Here is a 26,708-nt window from a genome sequence, read left to right as displayed (position 1 = left end):
GCCTGACTTCTGTTTATGCTCTGGTAACCTTTAGGTCGGATTACTGCAATAACTTACATAAGGCGATGCCTTTGAAGGCAATTTGCAAACTGCAGTTGTTGCAGAATTCGGTGGGCAGGTTGCTCATCAGGGCAAGATGGTCAGAGCACATAACACCAATCCTAGTCTGACTATACTGGCTACCAATTAGTTTCTGGGCCCAATTTAATGTGCTGATTTTGACCTATAAAGCCTCACGTGGTTCAGGACCCCAATACCTTAAAGACTGCCTTTCCCCATATGAACTGACCCAGGCCTTGCAGTTATCATCTGAGGTCCTCCTTTGTGTGCCCCTTTGAGAGGTTTGGAGGGTGGCAACACAAGAAAATTCCTTTTCTGTGGTGGCTCCTCTCTTGTGCAATGCTTTCTCAATGGAGGCTTACCTGGCACCATCATTACATAGCTTTAGGCATCAGGAAAAAGCATTTATTTTTATCCAGTGCCTTGGCTCTTAATTATCTGTAGCATCCTTGTGTGGGTGGGATGTTTTAATCCTGCCTTTTAAAAATAGAATTCTCTTTTAGATTTTTCTTTGGTTTTCTTTCATGCTGGTGTTAATGTATATGTGTGTTATGCATTGTAAGTTACTTTGAGTTACCTTAGTAAAAAAGTGACCAATAAATATAGCTTATAGAGACTAAAGGTAACGGAGTCATAAGATGCAATTGCAGAAGAACCCCAAATCCTGCTAAGTCAGTATTTTTTACAACCGGCAGGCTGCAACAATAAGGGAAGTATAGCATGTGCATTATAGATTGCATTCTTAGTGGACACATTAACTTTTACAGTAGGTTGAAAAATATTTCAAAGGTTGAATTACTGAGGAGAAGCCTTTTTGCCCCTATTTCCACATTTTTGCACTAAACTGAAAGTTATCTTTATCTTGAGCCTCTATCACAGAAGCAGCTTGTAAACGAAAACCTATTTCTAGCTGGTTTTGTACTTCAGCAGAAATGTCTGCAAATACTTAATAGAAGCATGAGCCCTTATCTGCAAACTGCTTGAGCAACAAAGCTGCGCTGGTAGTCATATGACTGTGACTGGTTTCTCTTCCTGTTTTTCCCCAATCTCCTCCTTTGTGAATTATTCCATTTGTTACATAGAATGCAATTGTTAAAAACAACAACAAGCTAACTTTTCAGTAAGTGAATTTGTCTCATGACTGTGCTCTTAATAATGTAGCTTGGGCAAATCTAAAATAAGCCAGTTTTTAAAACTTCTTGCAACTGTTGCACAATCAGAAAAGGAACTGTTTGCTCTATTGCAGTACTTTTCTCCAGGGGAAAATAGATTAAGATCTGATTCCCTATTCTGTTTAAAAAGAAGTTCTATGAAAGAGACTTCAGTCATACTCTCTGTTCATGCCAGTAGTAGTAATAATAATAATAATAATTAATAATAATAAAAACCCAGCAGCAACATAGTAGTGGTTCTGGTTCTGGATGAACAATGATACTGAATCTGTCCTGGATCCATTTTTAAACAGGTACTGCCCTGGTAATTTAGCAAATATGTTGCATTAATGGTTACTGCTTGCAATAATTAGATGAGGCAGCCCAGAAAAAGGTTTCTGTGGGTGAAGGAAAGAAGAAGCTGCCACAGCATTTGCTTACTCACGAGTAGTCCAACCTGCAATTAAAGTAAATGGACTGCAGCTGGGGAAGGTGTGGGTTATATAAAGGAATTTTGGAAGGGGGAGAGGAAGAGAAGCCTGGAAGGTTGTTTTTTAAGAAAGCAGAAGTCTGGTGAGGAAGGTAATCCAAATCTTTAGGAATACAGTACATGAACTGGTGGGGAGGGTTACGTTGTGCTGTCTTCCATTCTCTCCTTTCATGATGAGTCTAGGTGCCTCTACCTGCTAATAAGATAACAATTACCCAGTGGTGGTCTCCTTGAAAATCAGAATCTGTCAGATCCTGCCTCTCAGGGGATTGTGCCCCTGAAAGTGTGTCCGTTTCGCTATAACCTTTCTTTGGAGGAGCTAAAAATTCAATCTTTAAGATGGTATTATTGTAAGTTTTAGGAATTATTGTTTATAAATACCGTTTGAATGCTTTTGAAACCGTTCAACAAAGCATATAATATTTGAACTATATCTTCCTTTTCCTTCAAGGAGTTGAAAGTGATGTACATAGTTCTCCCACACCCACCAATTCATTGTGTTAGCAACCCAGCTGATGAGTGGGGGAGTTCAATCCTTCTACTTTGGTTGTGAGCCCCTGCTCCTTCCTGGAAACAGGCACATGCACCCACCAGGTTTTGTCTGAGAAATGGGCCTTTTGTGGTGCCCACGACAGTTGCTTAGATATCCAAATGGACGCCTGGACCCAAAAACAGTTGGGAACCCCTGGGCTTTTCTATAGAGGAATTGTCCCCAAAACAAAAACAAAATGCAAAAATCCACACCCCAAAACCCATTACCTTCCCAGTCATTCATGATTGCATGTTTAGATTCTAATGACTCCTACTGTGATTTATTGTTCTGTTTCCAAAACACAGTGCCAAATTGGGAATGGTCTCATATAGGAAGACCCAAGTATCAAGAAACTAGGTTTTCATCTGGTTGTATGACACCAGGGATCAGATAGGCAACTTCATATACAAACCACAATGAGTGGAATGTACTACACCACCCAAGTCATGCAGGTAGGAGTTGGACTTAGTAAAATGCTAGTTCTTTAAACGCTTGGTTCCACAAGAATCTCTAGAGTTAATGAGCTGTGTGATATCTGCTAGGGATCAGTTCACCATTTAACAAGAGTTTTTGTCAGGTTTGCCCATCCTTGCAGGTGAGCAAAACTGGTCAGTCCTGTCATTTATTATAGGCTTGATGGTTCTTGAGCTCCTCCACATGCTTGCCATAGGTTAGAAGTAGAATCAGAACGTGTGGTGCATGTAAGGCACTCATGGGCAACCTCGGCTCTGGGGGCCACCTGTAACCCACCAAGCCTCTTTGTCTGATTCTTGGGACTTGGCCCTCACCAGCCCTGCTTTGCCACCCTCCTTGAATGGCTGGAATATGTCCTTGAACTAGGACAATGCTTGTGATTGCCTGGATGGACAATAGAAAAGGGTGTGTGCAGAAATGAGCTTACTGTACAAGGATAAATTTACATTGGTTGCTCTGGCCGCACCTAGCATTGGCATGTCATCTCCTGACAATTGCCTGGAAGAGAATGCAGCTCTCGGCTGAAAAAAGATTCCCCACCTGTGATATAAGGGGGACAAGCATACCTGTATTAAAGGTAAAGGTAAAGCTACCCCTGCCTGTACGGGCCAGTCTTGACAGACTCTAGGGTTGTGCGCTCATCTCACTCTATAGGCCGGGAGCCAGCGCTGTCCGCAGACACTTCCGGGTCACGTGTCCAGCGTGACAAGCTGCATCTGGTGAGCCAGCGCAGCACACGGAAACGCCGTTTACCTTCCCGCTAGTAAGCGGTCCCTATTTATCTACTTGCACCCAGGAGTGCTTTCGATCTGCTAGGTTGGCAGGCGCTGGGACCGAGCAACAGGAGCGCACCCCGCCGCGGGGATTCAAACCGCCGACCTTTCGATCGGCAAGCCCTAGGCGCTGAGGTTTTACCCACAGCGTCACCCGCGTCCCCTACCTGTATTAGAGGATATCAAATGGGTTTAAGACTGCTTTTTAGCAACAAACCTGCACTTCAGTTCTGATGATGCTTTTCTGTGTATTTTCTACCTGCCTGAACATTCCCCTTTCTGATATTTTACAAAATACTAAAATACTTGTGTTACTGTTACATGTTCTCCGGCAGAAAAACATGGCACAGATGTTGCAGGTCTGCAGCAGCTTCCTCACCCTCCATGTCTCTTAGTCCTAGGCACACTGAGACACAGTACTCTGGGCCTCTCCCTTAAACACCTTCAGATGCCTCTGGCTGCGAGGTCTGTTTGCAAGCTCACAGAAGCTTCAATGAACTAAGTTAGACTGCAGCCGCCATATAGAAAGAAGGCCCCCCCCCCCACTTGCTGGTTAAAGTCTTGGGATGACTCTGAAGATCCATGACTTCTTAAATCCATCTGTGTTTTGGCAGTCAACTCCTCTATGGGAAAATGTGGACTAAGCCTCTTGTCCATGGCTTTCTTTTCCTGAAGCTAAAGAACTATGCAACTAGTTTGGGATGCATAAGAGGGCCTTGGGCATATATTTGTCATGTAGCCACCATCCTGCAATAAAATTCGCCCTTGAAGCTGCGAGGAGTTTCCAGAAATGTTTGTGATGTTGCATGATGTCTTACCCTTCAAAGGAGAAAAGTTTTAAAAATAATTCCAGCAGGCATACTCTTGTACATTCGCCTGTGTATTGTATTTATTGGTGCCTGTTGACATTTCTGTTGTTACCTTCATTAGCTTATGCTAGTTTATTCCTATCTATACTAATATCTGTCTTAGTAGTGGTGATAATAAAACCATACACAGCTTCAAATTCACCTGTTAAGAAATACCAAATTAACTTTCTTTAGCGTGCCCAAAGCTGGATATTCCAGTTTATGAGTTAAGTGCAAATTCTAATACACCGGGAAACTAGCAACTTAGATTGTGAGGAAATTCCCATATATCCTTAGGTCCTTGTTCCAGACTTCTATCTCCTTTTGTAATTGTAATAACAGGGTGTTTTTGCTTTTCTAGTTCTGTGCGTAAAGCTGGATGATGCTGAAATTATGCTAAGAATAGTCCAAAGTAAGACAGAACAGTTTCCCAAATGTAATTAGACTGACACTTATGAGTAAGCTCCATTTCTAGACAGTTGACAAGCAGCTCAGATATATCTGTTTCCCCCCAATGAATCTTTGTGTGTAACAGTACCAGGGCAAATCATGACACTGACAGATCAATAAATCTCTCTCGCTTCCCCCCTACATTTTAAAGAGACGCCTCCCTTCATCTCTTATTACTCTTGCCTTCTGCATCCTCCTGTCAGCGTAATTTTTAAGCTTCCTGGTCAAGAACTCTCTGTGCAACTCTTTTCAAGGGGCCACGTAAAGTGATGGCAGTGTATAAATAATAGAAGTATCCTCAACTCTGGAACTGTTTATGCTGTGCTTAGAAAAACGGGAAGCTATTAATGTTAACAATACATGTTTTAAAACAGATGACTATAGCTATGTATTTGAGCATGGAAGTAGCCTGAACTTTCAGCGGCAACTCTACAGTTCTATGATAGTACCCACTATATTCCTGGCAGAGTAGATCTTGCTTCACAAGTGTCTTGAATGTAGTGTGAAATTATATTTTCCCCTCCTCTTTTACAGGAGACATGGAATGTGGTTTCGATTGCGGAAGGTAGTAATCTGGTTGTTGGGAGTGTACATAGCCATTCCATTTCTAGTAAAACTTTGTCCCGCTATTCAGGCAAAGCTTGTCTTCCTAAATTTTGGTAAGAATCCTGCTTTTCACTCTCCCCCACCCTCTCTCTGTGTGTCTTAAAACCATGTGGACATTTTAATATACAAGTTCCTAGTTTTTTATACAAAAGACACCATCTAGGCTCTAGCATTTCCAACTTGTGTTCATGATAACTCTTCTATCATATGCATATGAGAATATAAAATTAGGATCTGCAATCATTTTGCATAGTCACATGCAACTTTCTCTCGATTGCTGTTCCCAGCAGTAAAATCCAGTGTCAGATTTTATATAATGATAGAAAGAAAGAAAAGAATACCAAGATCTATGTTTGTTAGCATCTGCCTGTATTTCATTACTTGCTCATGAAGTGCTGATAGAGGAGAAGCTTGATGCTGCCTGGATATTTTGTTTGTTTGTTAGCATCTGCAGTGAATGTTCTAGTACCAGTTAGTGAAAAAGCAATTGTTCCCTGCCTGCTCTCTTTAGTGACATCTTCCATGTTGTGCTTGGTATGATCATATTCTAAAATCTGTGCCTGCCTGATAGTAGAAAGCTCACTGTCAATTTTCTCAAATGTTTTATATACAGTATGGGAAAACTGTCACTTAGTGGCACTGTCTTTCAAACTGTCCTCCATTCTGCCCTTCAAATTTAGGTCTCCAGGATTTTTGAAATAATATTTTTAAATTATCTGTTCTGATTCTTGGAGATAGGGCAGCCACTTTGGTATCTGTTTTGACAATAAACCATTACAGTTAATAAGTACACTTCTTTCATGAAATTTGAAAATGCCATTGCCAATGCATTTTAATTTTAGTGCAATAACCATTATGAGGTTCTGTATTAAAATTATTTTTTGGTGAAGGGTGTTTGGTCTCAAGCAGTAGGTAAACGGAATGTAAAACTGATATTTATTTTCTTTCTCAGTGAGAGTACCCTACTTCATTGACTTGAAAAAGCCTCAGGACCAAGGTCTGAACCACACCTGTAACTACTACCTACAACCAGAAGAAGATGTGACAATTGGAGTCTGGTAAGGAAAGCTTTGCCACTCCCATTATCCACTGGAGTCCTTTTTAGCCTATGTAAAGAGGCTTTTGATCCTTTTGCTGAGAGAGATTTCAGTAACACCATGCAAACTCCTGCAATTGTTGCTTTTTCTGTGTGTGGGAGTGTATAATTTGCTGCTGGGAATGCAGTGTTTTCTTTTGAAAGATACACTGTTCTCTGGGCTGCAGCTAAACTAAATTGAGCAATTAGACCAAAATGCAATGAAGACTGGTGATACAAAGCTGAAAGTTTAATTCTGTAATATTTAAGGTCATGCTTTAGAGAAGACCTAAGAAAGTGAATCAACATGATGTGGGATTCCTCCAGGGCATAAATTAAAAAGGTGAAAAGGTGATTGCCTTGGAGCAGCTTGGCTCTGTTAATTTTTTTTAATTTTTTTTTTATTTTTTTTGTAATAGTGCCTGTGTTGGCTCCTAGACCTAGAGCAACTTAGTTCATTGATTTTGTGTTGAGCTATAATAATCAAAACAAATGAAAATTTACAAAACTGAAATATTGTTAATCAAAACTCAGTGGTGATTTATCTTTTAACTGAAATGAAGAAGTATTGTCCTAGTTCATGGAGAAAAACTTAAGCCTCAAGTGACTTTTGGTGTCATTGCTTTTTTTCCTGAGGTGCATGATTAATATGAGTGGGTGCATTTGATTGATGGTAAATCACCATGTTGTAAGATCTCTTGCAGCAAGCAGTTTTAAATTCTCTGCCAAAGTTTTTCTGGCTGTGTCTGGTTTCTTCATTTTCCTTTTGTGAGAACTTCCATAACTGCTCACTGAGTGATACAACTATAGACTTCAGATACCAATGTGCCCCACATTATAGTGAAAAGCTATTAACTGCCAGCACTAAAACTTTTGTGATTTGGAGCAGCCCAAAACTACTTTGTTTTGCTGTTAGTGTGCTGCCAAAGCTTCCAGTAGTTCTTGAGGGAGGGTTGTTACTGTGTACGTGTATATGAATTGTAGGTGTATATGAATTGTATATGAACATGTACAATCTATCTGAATAGATAGTCACCTGTTTTTAAATATTCAAGGGACTAATAAGTCTAATAAATGATTAATAATATTTCTATAGCTGAAACTGGTAGGATGGTTGTTCCTTATATAGGAAGTCAAAATTCAGTAGTAGAGCACATGCCTCCCACATGCATAATCTTGGATCCATCCCCAGCATCTCCAGTTTAAATTGGATCTCAGGTTGGTGCAGTTGGGAAGGACTTCAGTCTGAGAGCTGCTGCTAGGCAGAGCAAACCAATACTGGGCTAGATGGACTAGTGAGCTGACCATGTATGTTCATATATGGTCACTTGACCATGGAAGGCTTGTCCTAGAAGAACAGGCACATTCTTCCTGACCTCTCATAGAAACCGAGGGCAGAAAAACACATTACGAAGAAACTGGGGTTGCTGCAGCCCAATGTCTAGTTCACTCCCCCACCTTGTATAATGTCTAGTTCAACTTGACCTGTATGTAGATGTTTTGGCTTGGTCAACATGTCACGTAAAACCACAGTTAAAGTTTAAACATTGTTTTAACCCTGGAAAGTCCAGGACCTCAGTACATACTGCCCAGACTTGCGCCCTGGGTGGGTCACAGTTTTCCCCTGATTTTCCATTTCCTTCCAGGCACACGGTTCCCACAGCTGTATGGAAAGATGCTCAAGGCAAGGACCAACTGTGGTATGAGGATGCTTTGGGTTCCAGTCACCCTGTGATCCTTTACTTACATGGAAATGCAGGGACTAGGTAAGAGAGAGATAAATGAAGGGGTGAGAAGGAGGATAACCTGTTGTTTCTTTTGGTTTAGATTGGGTGAGGGCCAGCCATGTCACTGGGCAGGGCAAGGCAAGCTCACCTTTGACCTGCAGTTCCTTACAACACAATCTTATTCATTTCCACTGAGATGTTCTATTTAATTCAGTGGGGCTTATTCTTAGTTAACTGGATATAGGATTGCAGTTTTTGCATGCATTAAATATTACATTCAGCTTCAGTGTGCTAATTTGACTGAATCATTCTCAACTAGCTAGTCTTTAAAAGAAAAAAAGTCCTCCTAGTTGTATTGAAAGATCAAGGAAATAATGTACCAGAACCATATGTCTTGGGGCTTTAAAACTAATGTGTAATTTTCCAAATTCTTTTAATAGAGGAGGGGATCACCGTGTGGAACTTTACAAGGTGAGAAAAGCAGTAATATTAGTCAAATGACCTGAATACTACTATATGCAATTCTGTTAATAGCTTAGCTATCTAAGCTTGCTTCCAGAGGAGTTTCTCTTTATCTTCTATAGTTTTTGTGAGGAACAGCCATAAAGTGCTAGCGCTATAATAGTAATCAACTCCTAGCTATGCATCTTTAGACACTATCTCAGGCTGCTTATGTGCTTTACAGAATCTCAAGTGGTAAAACCTGTTCTGGAATGGTTTTGTTTGCGTGTTCTCTACCCTTGTAAAAAAAATTTATTTTTTTGCATAGAAATATGTAGTACTGGGGAGAAGAATTATGTTAACAGGAAAGTATGTACCAATTTAGTGTCCTTTTAAAATACTTCATAATCTTAATTGTGACTGTTTGCCTTCTGTTATAGGTTTTGAGTTCTCTTGGTTACCATGTGGTCACGTTTGATTATCGAGGTGAGATGTTTACTCTTTTGTCCTGAGCTGGCATCTGTTACTCATGCTAACAAATTGTAACTGTTAGACTTTTATTCATCAGTCAATAGGATATTTCGTAAACTCTTTGAAAATCCAGATGACATGTTATTACTTTTCCAGGGGCTGTATCCTTGCTTACTTCACTCACCAAATGATTCCTGCAGTCTGCTCTGTATGTGGGGCTTCCCTTGCACTTGATCAAGCAGCTGCCGCTAGTGCAGAATGCTGAAGCATGCTTGCTTGTAAGCAAATAACATCTGTGCTCAGAGATCTACAATGGTTGCCGATTTGCAACTGGGCCGTGTTCAGGGTGTTACTATTAGCATTTAAAGCCCTTACTATTAGCATTTAAAGCCCTCATATATGCTGACTGGATAGTTTTGATCTGTAGAGCTGGCACTGTTACAGGTGCTGCAGAACAGCCCTTTTGCATTTGTAAGAGATTAATATCTTGGTGGGACAGTGCCTGCACTTTGGAACTGCTGCACACAACATCCCCTGCTTGTTCTTCTGCTGGGTTGTGCTGAGCCATGGTTTGGTGTAGCATGTTGTCTGAACCATGGCTCATATTTTAGCTCTCTCCAGACAAACAGTGAACTGTAAACCATGGCACAGACTTTGATTATAGCTTGTCATTTGTTGGAAGACAGCGGAACCACAAGCCCAGGTTCAGATGACATGCAACGCCAAACCATGACTTTTTTCAGCACAGCAGCAGAATGACTGAGGAGGAAAGCAGCCATGATTGGGAAGCCTGTACCTTTGCCCCGAGCCATATTTTGACTTAATCTTAGAGTGAGGTTCACCTCTTAAGATAGGCTTTCTATTTATTTTCACCCTGCCTTTTTAAACAATAAAACCACAACTAGAACTTTAAAAATGCAAAAAAGTCCTAAAACACTACTTGTACAGAACCTGTGGCACTCAGTTGCTTTAAAGATAAAACCTCATCACTTCCTAAAACAACCAATAATCATAATTTCCTAAAGACCTGCTGGATTAGATTAGACTCTTGCTGAGAACGATGTTCCACAGAGATGATCCCGTGACTCTGAAAGGCCCTGTGTCCTAATAGTTCTAATGGCTTTTATTGAGGGAACATGGAACGAGGTTTTGTTAGAGAACATAATGTGACAGCTGTTGCAAATAGAAGAGAAGCTGCACAAAGCTCACTGCTCTGCCCTGCAGCCATTCAGTGCTGGGTGTGACTGAACTCTTTCTCAGCAGGCAGGTGTTCTTCTGTTTTCTCTCCCTTCCCTAGCCGATAGACTTGGATAAGAAGGGCAAAGTTTAAAAAATACTACTTTTTTCAAACTAGTTCCATGCACATTTAAGCAGTGTTGGGTGGAAACCTCTGGAAAGCAATGACAGGTCTGATAGAGTAAGAAAGTAGAATGGACTGTACTTCTTCAGAATATTGGGGGGGCCCTCATATTTTTGAACAATTGTGTTGTTAAAACTCACTGCAAAGCAGGACAACAGATAAAGGGCTAGGTCAGAGACTTCCTTTCTGATGTTCTGTTTGAAGAGAGTTCAATCTATTCACAAATGGCATTTCCCACGTCCAGTCTGAATTGGTACCATTCATTTTACAGTATTATTCAACCCCCACAGTTGAACTCTTGGAGGGTTTGCCTCGGAATATTTCAGGCTATAATAGAACCAGACTGAGTAAAAAGATTCTAGGACTTTAGTTTTGGTATTCTGCCAGTTCAATTTTTCTTTAGTGGGTATCTCAGCTTGGTCCAGGGTGTTAAAAGACAATTAAGAACTGACATTTTAAGTTGCAGTGCCCTGGGCCACTCGGTTTATTTGGCCTTAATTCAGACATGAAACCAGAACACTTTATTTTGATTAGCTTGAAACATGATTCCTGGAATAAAGTAGCTTTTCTCTTTGCAGGCTGGGGAGACTCAATAGGCACTCCCTCAGAGAGTGGAATGACCTATGATGCTCTTCATGTTTTTGACTGGATAAAAGCAAGAAGTGGAGACAATCCAGTGTATATATGGGGACACTCCTTGGGCACTGGGTAAGGCCAGATTGCACAAAGCAATCATTTAATATAAGAAGCTGTGTTATTCCAACACATTGGATTTGAGACAACAATTCGATGCTAAATACAGTAATTGTAGTCTGAAGTACTTTCTGTTGGATTAGCAGTGAATTAAAATTAATTGTTGTTGTTTGATTTTTGTGTTTACTCTTTGAACAAATAGTGAATCATGGTATGGACTACATTGCGTAGAGATAATGGAATTCAAGAGAATATGAATTGAAAATAAGATAGAAGGAACCTAGGATATAAGGAACCTATTGGAGCAGCATATTCATCTCTAGTGAAATTATAATGGGAGAGGTGTCAACCTAAAATCTCTCTTCTTTATTTGTTCCTTTTATTGGGACATGTCTACAGCACCAATTTATTCCTGTTTCAAATCTGCATTATTACGACTGCCAGCCAGTGAACTCTGCAAACTGGATACCCATAGTGTCTCACAGTGAAGAAATCTTGATGATATCACAGAACTAAAGATACACCTCTTAGTTGTGGTGTATAGTCTTGCTCTGGGTTTTGTGTTTTTTCCTGTAGGCATTCCAAAAGGCTGAGCAGCACTTGGTAGTGAGATTACAATCTTATGCACAGATGGGGGTAAACCCCGCTGGACAAAGTAGGACTTATTTTTCAGTAAGGGTGTGATTGGGTTGTAAGGAAGATGATACAATTTTCTGTAATTGGTATCTTTAATTGTTGATTTTATTTTTGTAGAGTTGCAACCAATCTTGTAAGGCGTCTTTGTGAGCGAGGTAAGAGAGCTATATTTTGGTGATGTTATCAAAAAGCATTTCATACCATCCCAACTTCCTGCTGTCTTTCAAAATAGATTAAAGGGTTACTGTGATTGTGTTTAGCAGTAATTATTTTTTGAGCTTTAAAAATCTTTATGGGAGTTTTAAAATAGTTGCAGATGAACTTTTATAATCATTTTTAAGGCTATAAGATTTATATGGTCTTGGTGCATCTGGCTGTCACTTTTCAGCAAAAGTAGGACTGAGAGCTTAAGCCATGTATACATTTACATGTTTAATTTTAGTCCGTGGCATTCTGTGTTGCAGAGATTCTAGTTGCCATCGAAGTTTAGGGCACATATTAGTAGAAATGCTCTGTTTCACAACTTTCTGTTAGTCTCAAAGCCTTTGCTTTCACCTGTCTGCTGACCTTTTAAAAATGTAATCAGTTCGTGCCCTTTCAGGCGGAGGGGTGAGGAAATTGAGAATATGGTCTCGTTTCTGATCAGGTGAACATGTTCTTGAATTGCAGCTCATGTTTCATTCAGGCTCTGGATTCATATTCTGCTGTATCATTCAAACACCCTTTCATTTAGGTGCACTATACCAAGTATTTGCTTTGCAGCTTCCATATCTTGCAGTGGGCATAGCACAGAGATTCATTTATTACATTTATAGTCCATCTTTCCTCCAAGGAGCTCAAGTTGGTGTAAAGAGGTCTCCCCCTCTCCATTTTATTCTAACAACCACCCTGTGAGACTAGTGACCAGCCCAAGGTCATATAGTAAGCATCAGAATTTGAACCCTAGTCTCCCACACCCTAGCCTAGCAATACTAATCACCAGTGACCCTCATTAGTGTCTTAAATGGACAGCACTGAAGTTCTGTTATTTGTTTTTCAGAAACTCCCCCTGATGCCCTGATATTAGAGTCACCTTTCACGAACATACGTGAAGAAGCAAAAAGCCATCCTTTTTCAGTGGCAAGTACAGATTTATATTCTAGATTTCCCATCTTTTCATGTGTGATCTGGCATCTGGTAAAAATGCATATGTATTTGTTCACTTGAGAATTCTAATCGTACCTGAAGTCTGTTGGCTCATGAGCTAGCTAGCCTTTGAAAATCGAGTATTGTCTTTTCCATGTTCTGGAAATGGTTTTTCTTCTGCAAGAGCTTTGCCAGTCCACAGAGGTACAAAAAAAAATTCCATGTCAGAAGCACACTCTGCAAATGCATTCCTAATACATTCCTAATAGTACTGTAAAATTGAAGCTTGACCTCCTTTGACTCCCAAGTTATTAAGAGATGAGTGTAGAAAGTAAAGGTAATATGCATCAGCACTCAGAAGATGGGTGTCGCACTTCTCGATTTTTCATACTGACTTGCAGAGCTGGGATAATCTGTCAAGGAGCTCTAAATGCATCTTGTATGCCTGCAACTGGGTCTTATAAACCATCATTGTTTTTAGGTTACTCTGAAATGTAAACGGGTGTAAGCTACACCCTCCAGGTATATATACCTTCTAAAGAGGGCCCTGCTGAGCCTATGAAGAGCCATACATCCTGGGAACACCTGGTGCCATTTGCACTAATATCCCTGTGAGGAGTAATTGTTGGTGCTTCACTTGTTGGTTGCGGAAAGTGTAAGCTGCTTGCTGAAGTCTTCCTTTCTAATCTGTGAGTGTTTTCCATTAACGAGGGAGGAGTGAAAAGGAGAGTCCTTCTAGCATAGTGTGTCAAATATTAGAACTAGATTGAAAAGCTAGGATTGGAGAAGAAACCTTCATCCTCCCCAATTACTCTGACCCATTTTTTTTAAAAAAATTGGCTGTTAGCTTGATGCAGTTCTTCTGTCCTTGTCAAAATACCCCTTAATAGGAGATGATCACCAGGGAATGAGGTGGCATCAGTCCTTCTCTTGAAAGGAAGAATTGAAGTCCACTTTCCCATTTGCTTCCCACTGCTTCATTGAAGCAACTCCTGAATTAGCATCTAATGGAGAACTGATATTCCCTTTTTTTCTATTATACGAATGAGCTGTGAAAGCGCAAAGAGCAGGGTGTGAATATGTCTTTCCTTCTCAATAAATTTGGCCCCACCTTCTCCTCCCCGATAAGAACTGAACTACTGTGTGCAAGCTGTTGATATTATGACCAACTTTTCAATCTAAACCATTCATAGAAATCTTAAGTAATAGAACAGATTGCACCTTTTTTAAAAGTAACTTAATTGAGGATTTTAAAACCATCACCTTCTGATGGTTGCAGCTCAACATTTCATTTTTTAAAAATGCTTCCACAGTCTGCATTGTTCTGCCTGTTCTTTAGATACATGTGTGACTATAGTCAATTTAGGGTTTGGTATTTTTTTAATTGTTCAGAAATAGCCAAAATCTTCTAAAGAAACTTCAATACTCTTATCACTCACATACTTGTGAACTTTATTTTTTTCAGATTTATAGATATTTCCCAGGATTTGATTGGTTCTTCCTTGATCCCATCACATCGAGTGGAATTAAGTTTGCAAATGATGAGAAGTAAGTAAATCTCTTGAATGTTCTTTGTCTTTGTCTTTCTGACGGAGGCTTTTCCTGATAGGTTTCTAAATCCTGAGAATCAGAAGCTGCTTTCTCATCCCTGAAGGCTTAGTCCACAAATCTCTCCACTTCAACCAGCTTCTCTAGGTCAGCTACCTTGGTTTCAAGGGATCAAATTGTTCAACATAGTGCCAGGAGCTACCATATTTTTCGCTCTATAAGATGCACTTTCCCCCTCCTAAAAAGTAAGGGGAAATGTGTATGCGTCTTATAGAGTGAATGCAAAAGCCCCCAAGAGCCGCGCTCCCTTCAAAGAGCACGCGGCTTTTGCGGGAGATGGGGAAGGGGCAGAGCACGTGGCTCTCTCCCTTCCCCCACCTCCCGCAAAAGCCCCAAGAGCCGCGCTCCCTTTAAAGAGCTGCGCGGAGCGTGTGTGCGGCTCTTGGGGGCTTTTCCCTCCTTGGGGAAAAGCCTGGAAGCACCGCACACATACTCCACGCGGCTTGTGAAAGGGAGCGCTGAGCAGAGCCTGGGATGCATAATAAAGAATATTTTTTCCCTTGCATTCCCCCTCTAAAAACTATGTGTGTCTTATGGTCAGGTGCCTCTTACGGAGTGAAAAATATGGTGATTGCACCAAGTACACCCATAACTTCTGCCTAGTAGGCATCGAGCTCACTGGATAGCTTCTACAGTCCTGCTTTCTTGCTGGCTTCATAACAGAATTTTTTGGTTATTGAACTTGTTGACTTAGAAAGTTGGCATCTATAAGGCCTACTTCATTTTTAACCAGAATTTTTCTATTTTAAATAAAACTTCTTGTTCTGCGTTACACAGGCTTAAGCTGTAGATATTCTGAGTTGGTGGACTTCTAAAAATTCATATTAATGTCGTGTTGTTTTTTTACAGTGTGAAGCATATTTCTTGCTCTCTGCTAATTCTTCATGCTGAAGATGATCCTGTAGTACCATTTCATCTTGGAAAAAAGGTGTGTTTCCTTACCTTAAGCCCCCCCCCCCAATCTCTGCTCATAAATATCCTGAATGAATTAGAACTGGGAGAGCAACCTCAAAGTGCCGAGTGGCTAGAGGAGAAACTACAAATGACATGTTTGAGATGGCTTGGTTTCAGTTGATCTATTTTATTAACTCCCAAACAGAAGGACTCAAATCTCCTGTATCTCACAACTTCGGTGAAGTTTGTTGGCCTGATAATAAAACATGTGTTTCTATCAATACATGTTTATATGACAAAAATATATATTTTCTACTGTCCATATGGTTTGTAACAGATTCTCTGTTTTGTTTCTCTAAAACAATAAAAACTCTTTAAAAAAACCTGTAGAGAGCTTCAGTGTACAGTAGAGAGGGCCATGTTTAATTCCAGGTTCCATGGACCAAACTAACACCAAACCCTGTGACTGGTTTATTTTCCCTTCAAGGAGTAAGCAGCCTTTAAGGTTCTGTTCTATACACATTTCCATTCAGCCCTGGGCCAGGACCTGGGCTAACCAGAACAGAACTGTGGGCAGAATCTGGCTTTGTATGAACCTCCTTTTTATTTCCTTTCCTTTGCCACAATCCAGAACAGGCCATCATTTAGCTGCCCTGAAGCAAATTTTGTTTCTCTGTAAGGTACTCACAGGGCTCTGCACAGATGGCTCCTAAAGTTGCTGGGAATAGTTGGCTCCTAAGAGGCGGCGGCAAAAGGGAGGTGCCAAAAAAAATGCTGCATATGCATATGACTGTAACTTTTGTACTCTGCACTAATTAATCTTGAGTAATTTCTGCTGCCCAGTTTGTGCTTCAGTCTTGAGGGGGTGGCAGCTATCCCACGTCTAGGGCGAGAAGCTCTTAAGCCAGCTCTCTGAGGGCTCAGACTTCATGGAAATCGCCTCTTTATCTGACAGACAAGGACATTATCCCTTCAGGAACAGTGTGATGCAAAACATAAATAGGATGAGTTTGGAACTATGTTTTGCTGGTGCAAATTGCTGCAGCTGGACTATTGATGGGGACAAACTAACACCAGGACTAACTCTGGTACTTAAAAGCTGCCCAGACACGGTTCCAAGGTTCTTCTATTAATTTTACGAAGGTCCTTAGCAGCTTTGGTCCAGGACAACTTAAGGACTGCCAGATCCCATGTCCCAATCACAGAGGCTTTGTGAGAGTCTCTGTTGGTAGTCCCCCATGGCTCAAATGCATGACTTGCAACTACTAGAAGCCATGTATTTAATGTAATGGGACCAAGCCTGTAGAACTCCTTCCCAGATGGGATTAGACAGACCCCCCCCCCTTGCTGAACACATCAATAAAAGTTCCTTATTCCAGCAGCGTTCAGTTTTATGATAAAGCAAATTTAAAGTTTGTTTTTATGCATACTGTTCACATATACAAATGATTAAGTGGTACATAAGCGTCTGACATAAATACCTATCCTTCAAGGGGACTTTCACTTGAGAATCAGTTTGACTCTCTGCAGCATGTATCAGAAAAAATCAGGCTCCACAGGCAAACCTTTCTGTTTAGAAAAGATAACATGGGTTTCCTCCCTTGGAAAACAACACCTGTCCAAGAGGCCCATGTTGCATATATTTGTGTACACAAGTCACGAACAACTGAACTTTGTGCATGTTCATTGTTATACAACATTGGAAAAGTTTCCATCGCTGCTTAAAACTCAAAGCTGTTTTTTAAAAAAATTCTGAGCAACAGATGTGCAGCTTCACATATCACAGAGACACATATCACAAACCTGTGAGTTCTGATCTCTCCTTCAATCCATAAAGTCACATTTGAAAAGTACTTTGAGACTATGTCCCTTCAGCGTTCTTGTAACTACCCAGTTTCAAGTAGAACAGAATGGTCAAAGAGTGATATAACCAGCTGACATGAAGTAAGTATGATTGTTTCTTGGGCACAGAAATTGCTGTGCAATAACTGGTGCTTAATTAGCTACATCAAATATAGTTACAGAAATAAACGTTGTCACTGCTCTGTATTGAGGGGCTATACATTTCATTAACTTGCCTTTGTTTTGAAATGTCTTTTACAGCTATACAACATTGCTGCCCCGTCTCGGAGCTTCCGTGATTACAAAGTACAGTTCGTTCCATTTCACACAGACCTAGGCTACAGGCATAAATACATCTACAAGAGCCCAGAACTACCTCGAATATTGCGGTAATTAAAAGGGTTGCTCATAATGTGTGTTCTGCTGTTTGTACAGACAGATGCAATTGAGCTGTACAACATAAAGGGTGTGTGCGTGTGCATGTGCATATTCTGGAATAATTTCCCTTGGTTTCCACTTTACCCCAGAGGTTTATTGTAGGACCCAAGCACAAAAGCACATCATTGCTAGTAACTGCTGATTAAATTGGCAACAATTGCCAAGTGACTTGGGTGAGACTGAGAGCCAGACAAAATATGATTGGTGCAGTCATTCATGTTTGCATGTCTCCTCTTTTTACAATGCATTTAAAGCAAGGGAGGATGGCAGGTTTGGGTTTTGCATAAAAATGGGTGTGTGGGTGAGAGTAGCCAATCCTCCTTTTCCCCTTCCTGCCCTCTTGTCTTTCCTCCTTTTGATCTGTCACTTCACTTTGGGCGCATCTTTCTCACCCTGGTTCACATCCAGTATCTGAGCAGGTCTAGGAGAGGGGAAAGGAAGGAAGCTTGGTGGTAGAGCACATGCTTTGTATGAAAAAGGTCCATTGTTGCAGTTAATTGATGATGAATAATAATAATAATAATAATAATAATAATAATAATAATAATAATAATATATTTATTATTTATACCCCGCCCATCTGGCTGAGTTTCCCCAGCCACTCTGGGCGGCTCCCAATCAAATGTTAAAAACAGTACAGCGTTAAATATCAAAAACTTCCCTGAACAGGGCTGCCTTCAGATGTCTTTTAAAGATAGGATAGCTGCTTATTTCCTTCACATCTGAAGGGAGGGTGTTCCACAGGGTGGGCGCCACCACTGAGAAGGCCCTCTATCTGGTTCCCTGCAACCTCACTTCTCTCAATGAGGGAACCGCCAGAAGGCTCTCGGCGCTGGATCTCAGTGTCCGGGCTGAACGATGGGGGTGGAGATGCTCCTTCAGGTATACAGGACCGAGGCCGTTTAGGGCTTTAAAGGTCAGCACCAACACTTTGAATTGTGCTCGGAAACGTACTGGGAGCCAATGCAGATCTCTTAGGACTGGTGTTATGTGGTCCCGGCGGCCAGTCCCAGTCACCAGTCTAGCTGCCACATTCTGGATTAATTGCAGTTTCCAGGTCACCTTCAAAGGTAGCCCCACGTAGAGCGCATTGCAGTAGCCTGCTGCATGTACATCAGAGTGATTTACAAACATATCATAAAAACAATCCTTAGTATCTTAGAAGTAGGGCTGGAAAAGAGCCAAGTCTGAAACTCAGTGTGCTGTGTTTCTAAGGCAGGGCAAGTTTCATTCCCTATGCATCCTTTTGACATTATTTTCATACATCTTCTCTCATCACCCCTGTCAAAAGCAACACACCCTTGCTTTAAATGTATAAGGGGGGTTGACAGGTGAATAAGCAAAAAAAGGCTGCACCCCAGAACCTCAAGGGCTTTTTTTGTGTTAAGATTTTCATTAAAAGTTTTTTGTAAAACAGTTCAGATATAGAAAACTAATGTAAATGAAAACAAAAACAGCCACAAACATAATTTCAAGTTTGACAGCTTGGTAAGACTATGTGTATGTTTGTGTCCAGGGACGCGGGTGGCGCTGTGGGTTAAATCACAGAGCCTAGGACCTGCCGATCGAAAGGTCGGCAGTTTGAATCCCCGTGGTGGGGTGAGCTCCCGTCGTTGGGTCCCAGCTCCTGCCTACCTAGCAGTTCGAAAGCACCCCTAAGTGCAAGTACCGTAATTTTCGCTCCAAAACACGCACTTTTTTGCTCCTAGAAAGTAAGGGAAAATGCCTGTGCGTGTTAAGGAGCGAATGCACTCGACTGGATCCATGGCTGCCGTCAGTCAATCAAAGTGGGAGCCGCTTGCAGGGCTTTGCACTGCTCTAGCTTTGCTTGCTTTACAGCCAGGAGGAGGGGGAGGAGCCGAGGAGGGAGGGAGGGAAGGAGAGCCATGGCAGCAAAGCGGGCAGCAGCCGCTTACACGCGAGGAGGGACAGACGGGAGCCATAGGGAGCCGGAAAAGCGCCGCGTAGCCAGCAACAGCTGCTGCAGCCTCAGCTAGCAACGCTCTCTAAACGGAGCAATGAGGCTGCAGAGGGACGGCAGGGCACAGGAGGGCTCTGAGCCACGAGCGCAGTGAAAACCAGTAAAAAAGTTTTTAAAAAGGCTGCTGGGGACAGGAGGGCACGGGATGAGGGAGAGAGGGAAATTACGATTCTCCCAGCGTCTCAGCTGATTCGCTGAGCAGGACTTGGGTTGCAGGGGATTCGCCATTAGCTGCGTAAAGCAGCAAAGAGGGAGAGAAGGAGCAAAGTGGGAGAGGAAAGGAGCTGCTTACACTGCTGTAAGTGGCTGCTGTCTGGTTGGCTCCTTTAAAGCAACAGTGCTCTTTCCCTCCCCCCTCCCCTCTCAGTTCGCCGAAAAGCTCCTTTTCCACACACCCCACTCGAGCTCCTTCTCCCCTTAAATCCCTCTCCTGCATCATTAGCCACATCCTTTTCCACACACCCCACGCGTGTTCCTTCTCCCCTTAAATCCCTCTCCTGCATCATTAGCCACATCCTTCTCCACCCACCCCACGCGTGTTCCTTCTCCCCTTAAATCCCTCTCCTGCATCATTAGCCACATCCTTCTCTACACACCCCACGCGTGTTCCTTCTCCCCTTAAATCCCTCTCCTGCATCATTAGCCACATCCTTCTCCACCCACCCCACGCGTGTTCCTTCTCCCCTTTAACCGCTCGCCTGCATCATTAGCCACATCCTTCTCTACACACCCCACGCGTGTTCCTTCTCCCCTTAAATCCCTCTCCTGCATCATTAGCCACATCCTTCTCCACCCACCCCACGCGTGTTCCTTCTCCCCTTTAACCGCTCGCCTGCATCATTAGCCACATCCTTCTCTACACACCCCATGCGTGTTCCTTCTCCCCTTAAATCCCTCTCCTGCATCATTAGCCACATCCTTCTCTACACACCCCACGCGTGTTCCTTCTCCCCTTAAATCCCTCTCCTGCATCATTAGCCACATCCTTCTCCACCCACCCCACGCGTGTTCCTTCTCCCCTTTAACCGCTTGCCTGCATCATTAGCCACATCCTTCTCTACACACCCCACGCATGCTCCTTGTCCCTTGAATGCTTTTCCTTCCCTCCCTACTTAAAACGTGGTTACAAAGCACGGATCCACATGGATCCTCAGGATTTTTGCACTGGGTCACCCCAGGTTCACCATCAGATCACATAAAATGTCCATGGCTACAGCCTGCACCAAAAAAATCACGCACCCACTGTTTCATGGGGCTGCAATGGCGCAAAAACGTGGTTACAAAGCATGGATCCACATGGATCCACAGGATTTTTGCATTGGGCTACCCCAAACTCACCGTCAGATCACGTTTGTGGCCACAGCATGAACCACAAAAATCATACATCCACTGTTTTGTTTAGAATATTTTTTTCTTGCTTTCCTCCTCTAAAAACTACGTGCGTGTTATGGTCAGGTGCGTGTTATAGAGCGAAAAATACGGTAGATAAATAGGGACCGCCTTCTAGCGGGAAGGTAAACGGCATTCCGTGTGCAGCGCTGGTGCTGGCTTGCCAGATGCAGCTTAGTCACGCTGGCCACGTGACCCGGAAGTGTCTTTGGACAGCGCCGGCTCCCGGCCTCTTGAGTGAGATGAGCATGCAACCCTAGAGTCGGTCACGACTGGCCCTGATGGGCAGGGGTACCTTTACCTTTACTTTATGTTTGTGTCCCTTCATCTGTTTTGCTTGTTTTTTAAGTATCCTGATCCCATCTTTGAAAGAGAGCGATTGCTCTGCAATGTAGGGCATTTAAGAGCATCTAAGTGGGAAAACTTAAGTTGACTGGAGTTCTGAAATTTACTGGCCCCAGAAGGGCAGGTGGGAAGAGAATGGATGAAGTTGAAGTACCAAAACAACTGACACTGCTGATACATATGTGTGTGTGTGTATTTTTCCCTCTTAGGGAATTCCTGGGAAAATTGGGACATGAGCATCGTCACTGAGGACTAACTGCATGGTTGACTTAAGTTGTCATCTACAAGAAAAGGTCTGCCATTCTTTTAAACCCAGACACTGAATAAGTCACAGATTCCTGCTTCAGTCTTAATGCATACACTTGGAAACCCAGCCTCTGGGGCGATAGAGATAAGAAGAAAAGAATGTAGCTGGCTTGTCTCTCTCCCTCTCCCCACAAGCCCCTTCTAAAGAACAAGAGAACCAAACAAATCAAAACAACTAAGTTCAAGCACAAGAAGGACTTGGCAAAAACCTTTCGGAAGTTATGAACATTCCTACAAGTGTCTGTTCGGCCGCAACAGCTTTTTAGAACACAAAAAACCCTTGCACTCGGAAACGCAAATGAACTGCAATTGTCTTTAAAAATGTAACTGCTATAATATTTCAGTACTGCATCTAGTTTACCTGAGTTGCAGGTTGCTCTTTTAATAGAATTTAGTTCAGTGAGGAGTTTCCCCTACCCTTGTCAACTGCAGAGTTGCTGAATATGGTTTTTGGTTCTGAAATTCATTTGAGAACTTTCAAGAGATCAGGATGCTTTCAAGAAAACATTTCAGAATGCAATGAAGGATGTTTCTCCTTTAAAATGAGGCAACTATTTAATAGTGACTAAGCTTCTCTTTCTCTGTTGCCTTGCTTTGAAGTTTATTAGTTGTCTCCCACATATAGATAATATATAAAAATCTTTATTATACCTCATATACAGACACATCCTCTTTAAGATTCTTTCTTCCTCTGGCTTTGAGATTCTTTCTTGTCTCCAAACCATTTTATTTAGATGTACAGGTCCAATGGGTGATGTGAGATGTATTGAATACAAATTGCACCCTCAAAAGTTGTTTGAAAGACTCCTTCAGTAAATAGAAGGTGTCTTTATACTTTGTCAAGAATGGGTGATTTTTTTCCTGCTGTGATGAAGATGTCTTCCAGTCTCCTCTAGAGACATATAAGCACTTTGGGGATGAGAAAATTGGTATCATTTTTCATAATCATGATCCTTCATACCCCTACAGCCCTTTCATTTCCTTAAAAAATAATAATACTCAGGTACATTAAAGCTGGTCAAAAGTTTTCTGTGAGAGAAATTACATCAAAATACTTTAACCTGAAGTTCTCATCTGGTAAATTATGTTGGTTTTCACTGGCAATAAAACATTTGCTCTGACTTTCCTTAACAGCAAAATATTAGCAATTATATTTGAAAGTCCTAATTTTTTTCAGACCAAGCAAAGGCATTGAAAGTGAAAACAAAATTCTTTTTTTGCATAAAATATTTAGTTTGGTGTATATATTTTAATTAAAAGCTAGAGATGTATGAAAACTTCCTGACCAGCCTTGAATGTTTCCTTCAGTTGGCACATGCCAGGAACAAATACTTATTTTTCATTTTTTTAGCTGTAGCAAAACAATCCTGGCCTGAATCTAAATTTTAGCAGGCAGCACGATAGTAAATTAATAGTAGCAAATGCTGAATCTAAAATTCATATTCCTTTCCCTTATTGGCCTTGGCCTTATATACCTCATGATGATTCGGTCTCATTATGGCTGCTGGAGTCCATTTTTGGTGCGTAAAAAATTGACACATTTAGCCATTATGTTGTTGAATTTACAGAATATTTTTTTAAATGCATTAATCCATCCATATTGAGAAGACGACAGTAAAGACCACTTTAGTAACCTTTTGGAGGTGTTTAAAGGAGATGCTACATAGTGCAATACTAGACCTTAAGAGTCCTGATGGCTTGCAGTTCACCATGGCTCTTAACTGAAAACTGCCATTCCTTCCCCATCTCACTCGTGTCAGGGCTTCTGCTTAAACCAGACGTGAGTTCAGCATGCTCTTCTTCAGGATTCTCAGTCCACCATTCATGCAGGCATGGCATGGCAGACAATTTGAGACATTGTGAGTAGGAATCAGAGGGCCATGGGCAGTTTAGCTGTTGGGTCCTAGCAGACTGATTTACAGTAGCTCCAGGTTTTGTGTCATTGGCCCTGAACTGTTTCATCCCACAAACATACAAGCATTTGGCATAGTAGTCTTAGATATTAGTGTTCAGAAGTGAATTATTCAGCCTGAAGTGTATTAGAGAGCAGTGTTTGCTAATATTGTCTGTATATGGAATACTCTGGTTTTGCATGCATCAAAGAGTTGTATTTTAGAGATTATCATACTTCCAAAGCAGACAGTAGCTTGTTCTTTGCAGTGAGACTTTCTGCTGTAGTGAGATCTACCAAGATTTTGATTCACCATAACCTCTGAGCAAATTGTGCCACATATACAATCCCATCTCTTCCCTCCTACATTCCATGTGCTTTGGTTTACTACACTAACAAGGACAGAAACACTTAACTTTGCCTTTCTTGTCGAAGCAAACAGAATGTTCCATGTAACGCCGCTGCTGCTATCGCCCACCTTAGTGTCGGTAAAAGTACAAACCAATGTGGAAATGTCACCTCCTCCCATGCAACAAAAATTAGATTCCAGCGCATGTATCAGTGCTGTTTATCCCGAGACATATGTTCCAATTATTAGGCCAGTGATACACATTGAAATGGAAATGTTTATCTAAAAAGTGTGTAGTTTTAATAAAACAAATTACTTAAGAATTTTTGTTGTAGTAGCCTTTTTAAAAAAATTAAAATTATGGGCTTCTGGATCTGCCCAGGAAAATACTATCAAAAAGACATGTAGAATTTAAAATGGCTGGCATATTGGATGGGCTCTAAATAATTGTGCATGGAATTTTGCTTGTATAATTGGACTTTCTGCTTCAGCCCTTGTGGTTATGGGTTAAGGAACCCTCTCAAATGCTGTGGGTGTGGGTATTTTTTGGGGGGTGGTGCAGCTGGGTATGGATGGGGATCTGGGACAAAGGCAAGCAGAAATACCTTCTGACTACTCAAGGAAATATTGGATCCTGCCCATTGTGATTTGTCTGGGGCTAATGGCGGAACAGAGATAGAACTGATTTCTTTCAAAGCTCCCCTGATCAGCAGAAATGTACTAAGTAGCCAGCAGTATGTGATTCATCACTGCCCCAAGTCTGACAAACTCATTTGTTCCGTACTTACAATGGACTTTGGATTTCTGTTTCGTAGAGTTGGTATATATACTGTGATGTTTGGCAACCAATTTTCAATATGAATGTAGGGTTGCGAGTTTTTCTATTCTCCATTTACTGAGTGACTTCCTCTCTTGTCCTTTGAAATTGTGGATAGCGGTCCATGTGTTTAGCTGTTCATTATAATTTCTGTAGCACTTTACATTGTGAAGTGTCCTACAGTCATAATCTTTATTGGCACCCACATTTGTCCACTTGTGTTGCAGCTTTAAACATACTGCCCAAGGAGCATCTTACACCTCAGTATAGCTTTGGGGAGGTGGGGCTGGAAATGTCCTCTGCTTGAAATCTGAGCTAAACAGACCAAGAGTCTGATTCAATATAAGGCAGCTTCCTGTGTTCCTATCTTACTTTTTCATGGCTGCCTCCAAGGAATCTTGGGAACTGCAGTTTGGAGAAGTCCCTAGGCCTCTCCCTTTCACAACGGTTGCTTGAGACAAGGGTATATCGTTTGGCTATACTGACACAGCTAACATTTACCAGAAACCTAGTTTTCTTGAAGTATGTGAAAAGCGGCTTCTGGATGAAAGAAAGGTGTAATTTAGGTAAAAGTTGTCTGAAGTTCCCGAGTTCTTCAGTATTTGTTAGTTGTTTTTTTAATTTTTTAATCAATTTTTTCAATACAAACAACCACAAAAACCACATACAACAAAAACCACAATAACACTAATAACACAATTTAACAAATCAGATTTGAGTACTGATATACCTATAACTACACCTTTTTAACAATATTTCCCCACCTCTCCTCCCCTTACTTCCCACCACTGTCCGCTTTATCGCTCAAGTATTCCTTCCAGATTTCTTCATATTTATCCATTCTTAATTTGCGTCGACATGCAATTCGTTCGTATGTAGCTAGACTGTCCATATTTGTTAGTTCTGTTGCAAGTCTTGTGACCTCCCGTTGACTGATACCTGTTTACGAAGAGCTGCAAGCAAAATGGAATACTTCTGTGTTCAGTAATGATCCGTCCCCTGGTGGCAGAGCTATGTAACTGAGGATTTAATACTCCTCTGAATTCCTACCAAAGTGTACACTCCAGGAAAAGTTAGTGGTGACACCCACAACTTGGGCTCTGTTTCTGAGCCTGATGACACTCTTAAGGGCTAACATTGATTGTGGCCCAAGATTTTCTGGACACGAGCCTACTTGGTCAGATATATTAAATGTTACTTGGCAGATTATACTTAAACATACAGTGAAGTTTGTGAGTTGGGGGGAGATAATGCAACAGGGTCAAGCCATCTCTATTGCTCATTTTCTTCAAGCAGGATATGAATGAAACAACCCTTTCCTGCTGGTGTTCCCCATCAGCTGGAACTCAGAAGCCTGATACTGGATGTAGTATATAGCCATCATGAGTGGTTGCTATTGAAGGACCCTCATTAAATTGTCTTTAGTTTCTTTTCAAGGCAGCCAAGTTGGTGGCCTAGCCCACAATTTAACTATGCAGTGTGTGAAGAAGGACTTCCTTCTATATAGGGTTGCCATATTTTGAAGAACAAAAAAGAGGACACATTTGCCGACTTCTACTTTTAACTATGGATCACTATGATGAGACTCATTTTACATACCCATGAAAATGAGGATGTGTCCTGGAAAAAGAGGACATAATGGCAACCCTATATACGTCCTAATCTTCCAATAGACTTCACTAGATGGCCTTTCCCCCCAAAGCCTTTCCCCCATTCTTCTCCTTGGGATAAGCCACCCTGTTAAGAATATTTTGATGTACAGGTTCCCGTTCTATGGAAACCAAACCAGCAGAACTACAGGAGATTATGCTGGCACTCCTTAAAAAATAATAAAGCCCTGCTGAATCCCACCCAATGTCCATTCACAGTCAGCACCGTGTCCATGTAATGCAATAATTCTGTACAATGCATAGGGAAATAAAGAGTCACTACAATG

At 41.5% G+C, this 26,708-nt stretch overlaps 1 protein-coding gene across 2 annotated transcripts in view; it reads left to right on the top strand.

The window, feature by feature from the left end:
* ABHD12 (abhydrolase domain containing 12, lysophospholipase) overlaps positions 1–24,278 on the top strand; it is a 33,504-nt gene extending 9,226 nt beyond the window's left edge. For both annotated transcript variants that reach the window (XM_028725004.2, XM_028725005.2), the window contains exons 2-13: positions 5,313–5,437; positions 6,337–6,442; positions 8,106–8,225; positions 8,627–8,657; positions 9,068–9,113; positions 11,037–11,166; positions 11,905–11,942; positions 12,827–12,906; positions 14,378–14,460; positions 15,370–15,448; positions 17,518–17,645; positions 21,619–24,278. In XM_028725004.2, the coding sequence (XP_028580837.1) occupies positions 5,313–5,437; positions 6,337–6,442; positions 8,106–8,225; positions 8,627–8,657; positions 9,068–9,113; positions 11,037–11,166; positions 11,905–11,942; positions 12,827–12,906; positions 14,378–14,460; positions 15,370–15,448; positions 17,518–17,645; positions 21,619–21,658 (1,006 nt within the window). In that variant the 3' untranslated portion in view covers positions 21,659–24,278. The remainder of the gene's footprint in view (positions 1–5,312; positions 5,438–6,336; positions 6,443–8,105; positions 8,226–8,626; positions 8,658–9,067; positions 9,114–11,036; positions 11,167–11,904; positions 11,943–12,826; positions 12,907–14,377; positions 14,461–15,369; positions 15,449–17,517; positions 17,646–21,618) is intronic.
* The last annotated feature ends 2,430 nt before the right edge of the window (positions 24,279–26,708 follow it).

The sequence above is a fragment of the Podarcis muralis genome, chromosome 3 (assembly GCF_964188315.1).
Source record: "Podarcis muralis chromosome 3, rPodMur119.hap1.1, whole genome shotgun sequence".
Taxonomy (NCBI): Eukaryota; Metazoa; Chordata; class Lepidosauria; order Squamata; family Lacertidae; genus Podarcis; species Podarcis muralis.
The sequence above is the reverse complement of the archived record's forward strand: the minus strand, read 5'-3'. Positions and strand labels throughout refer to the sequence as shown.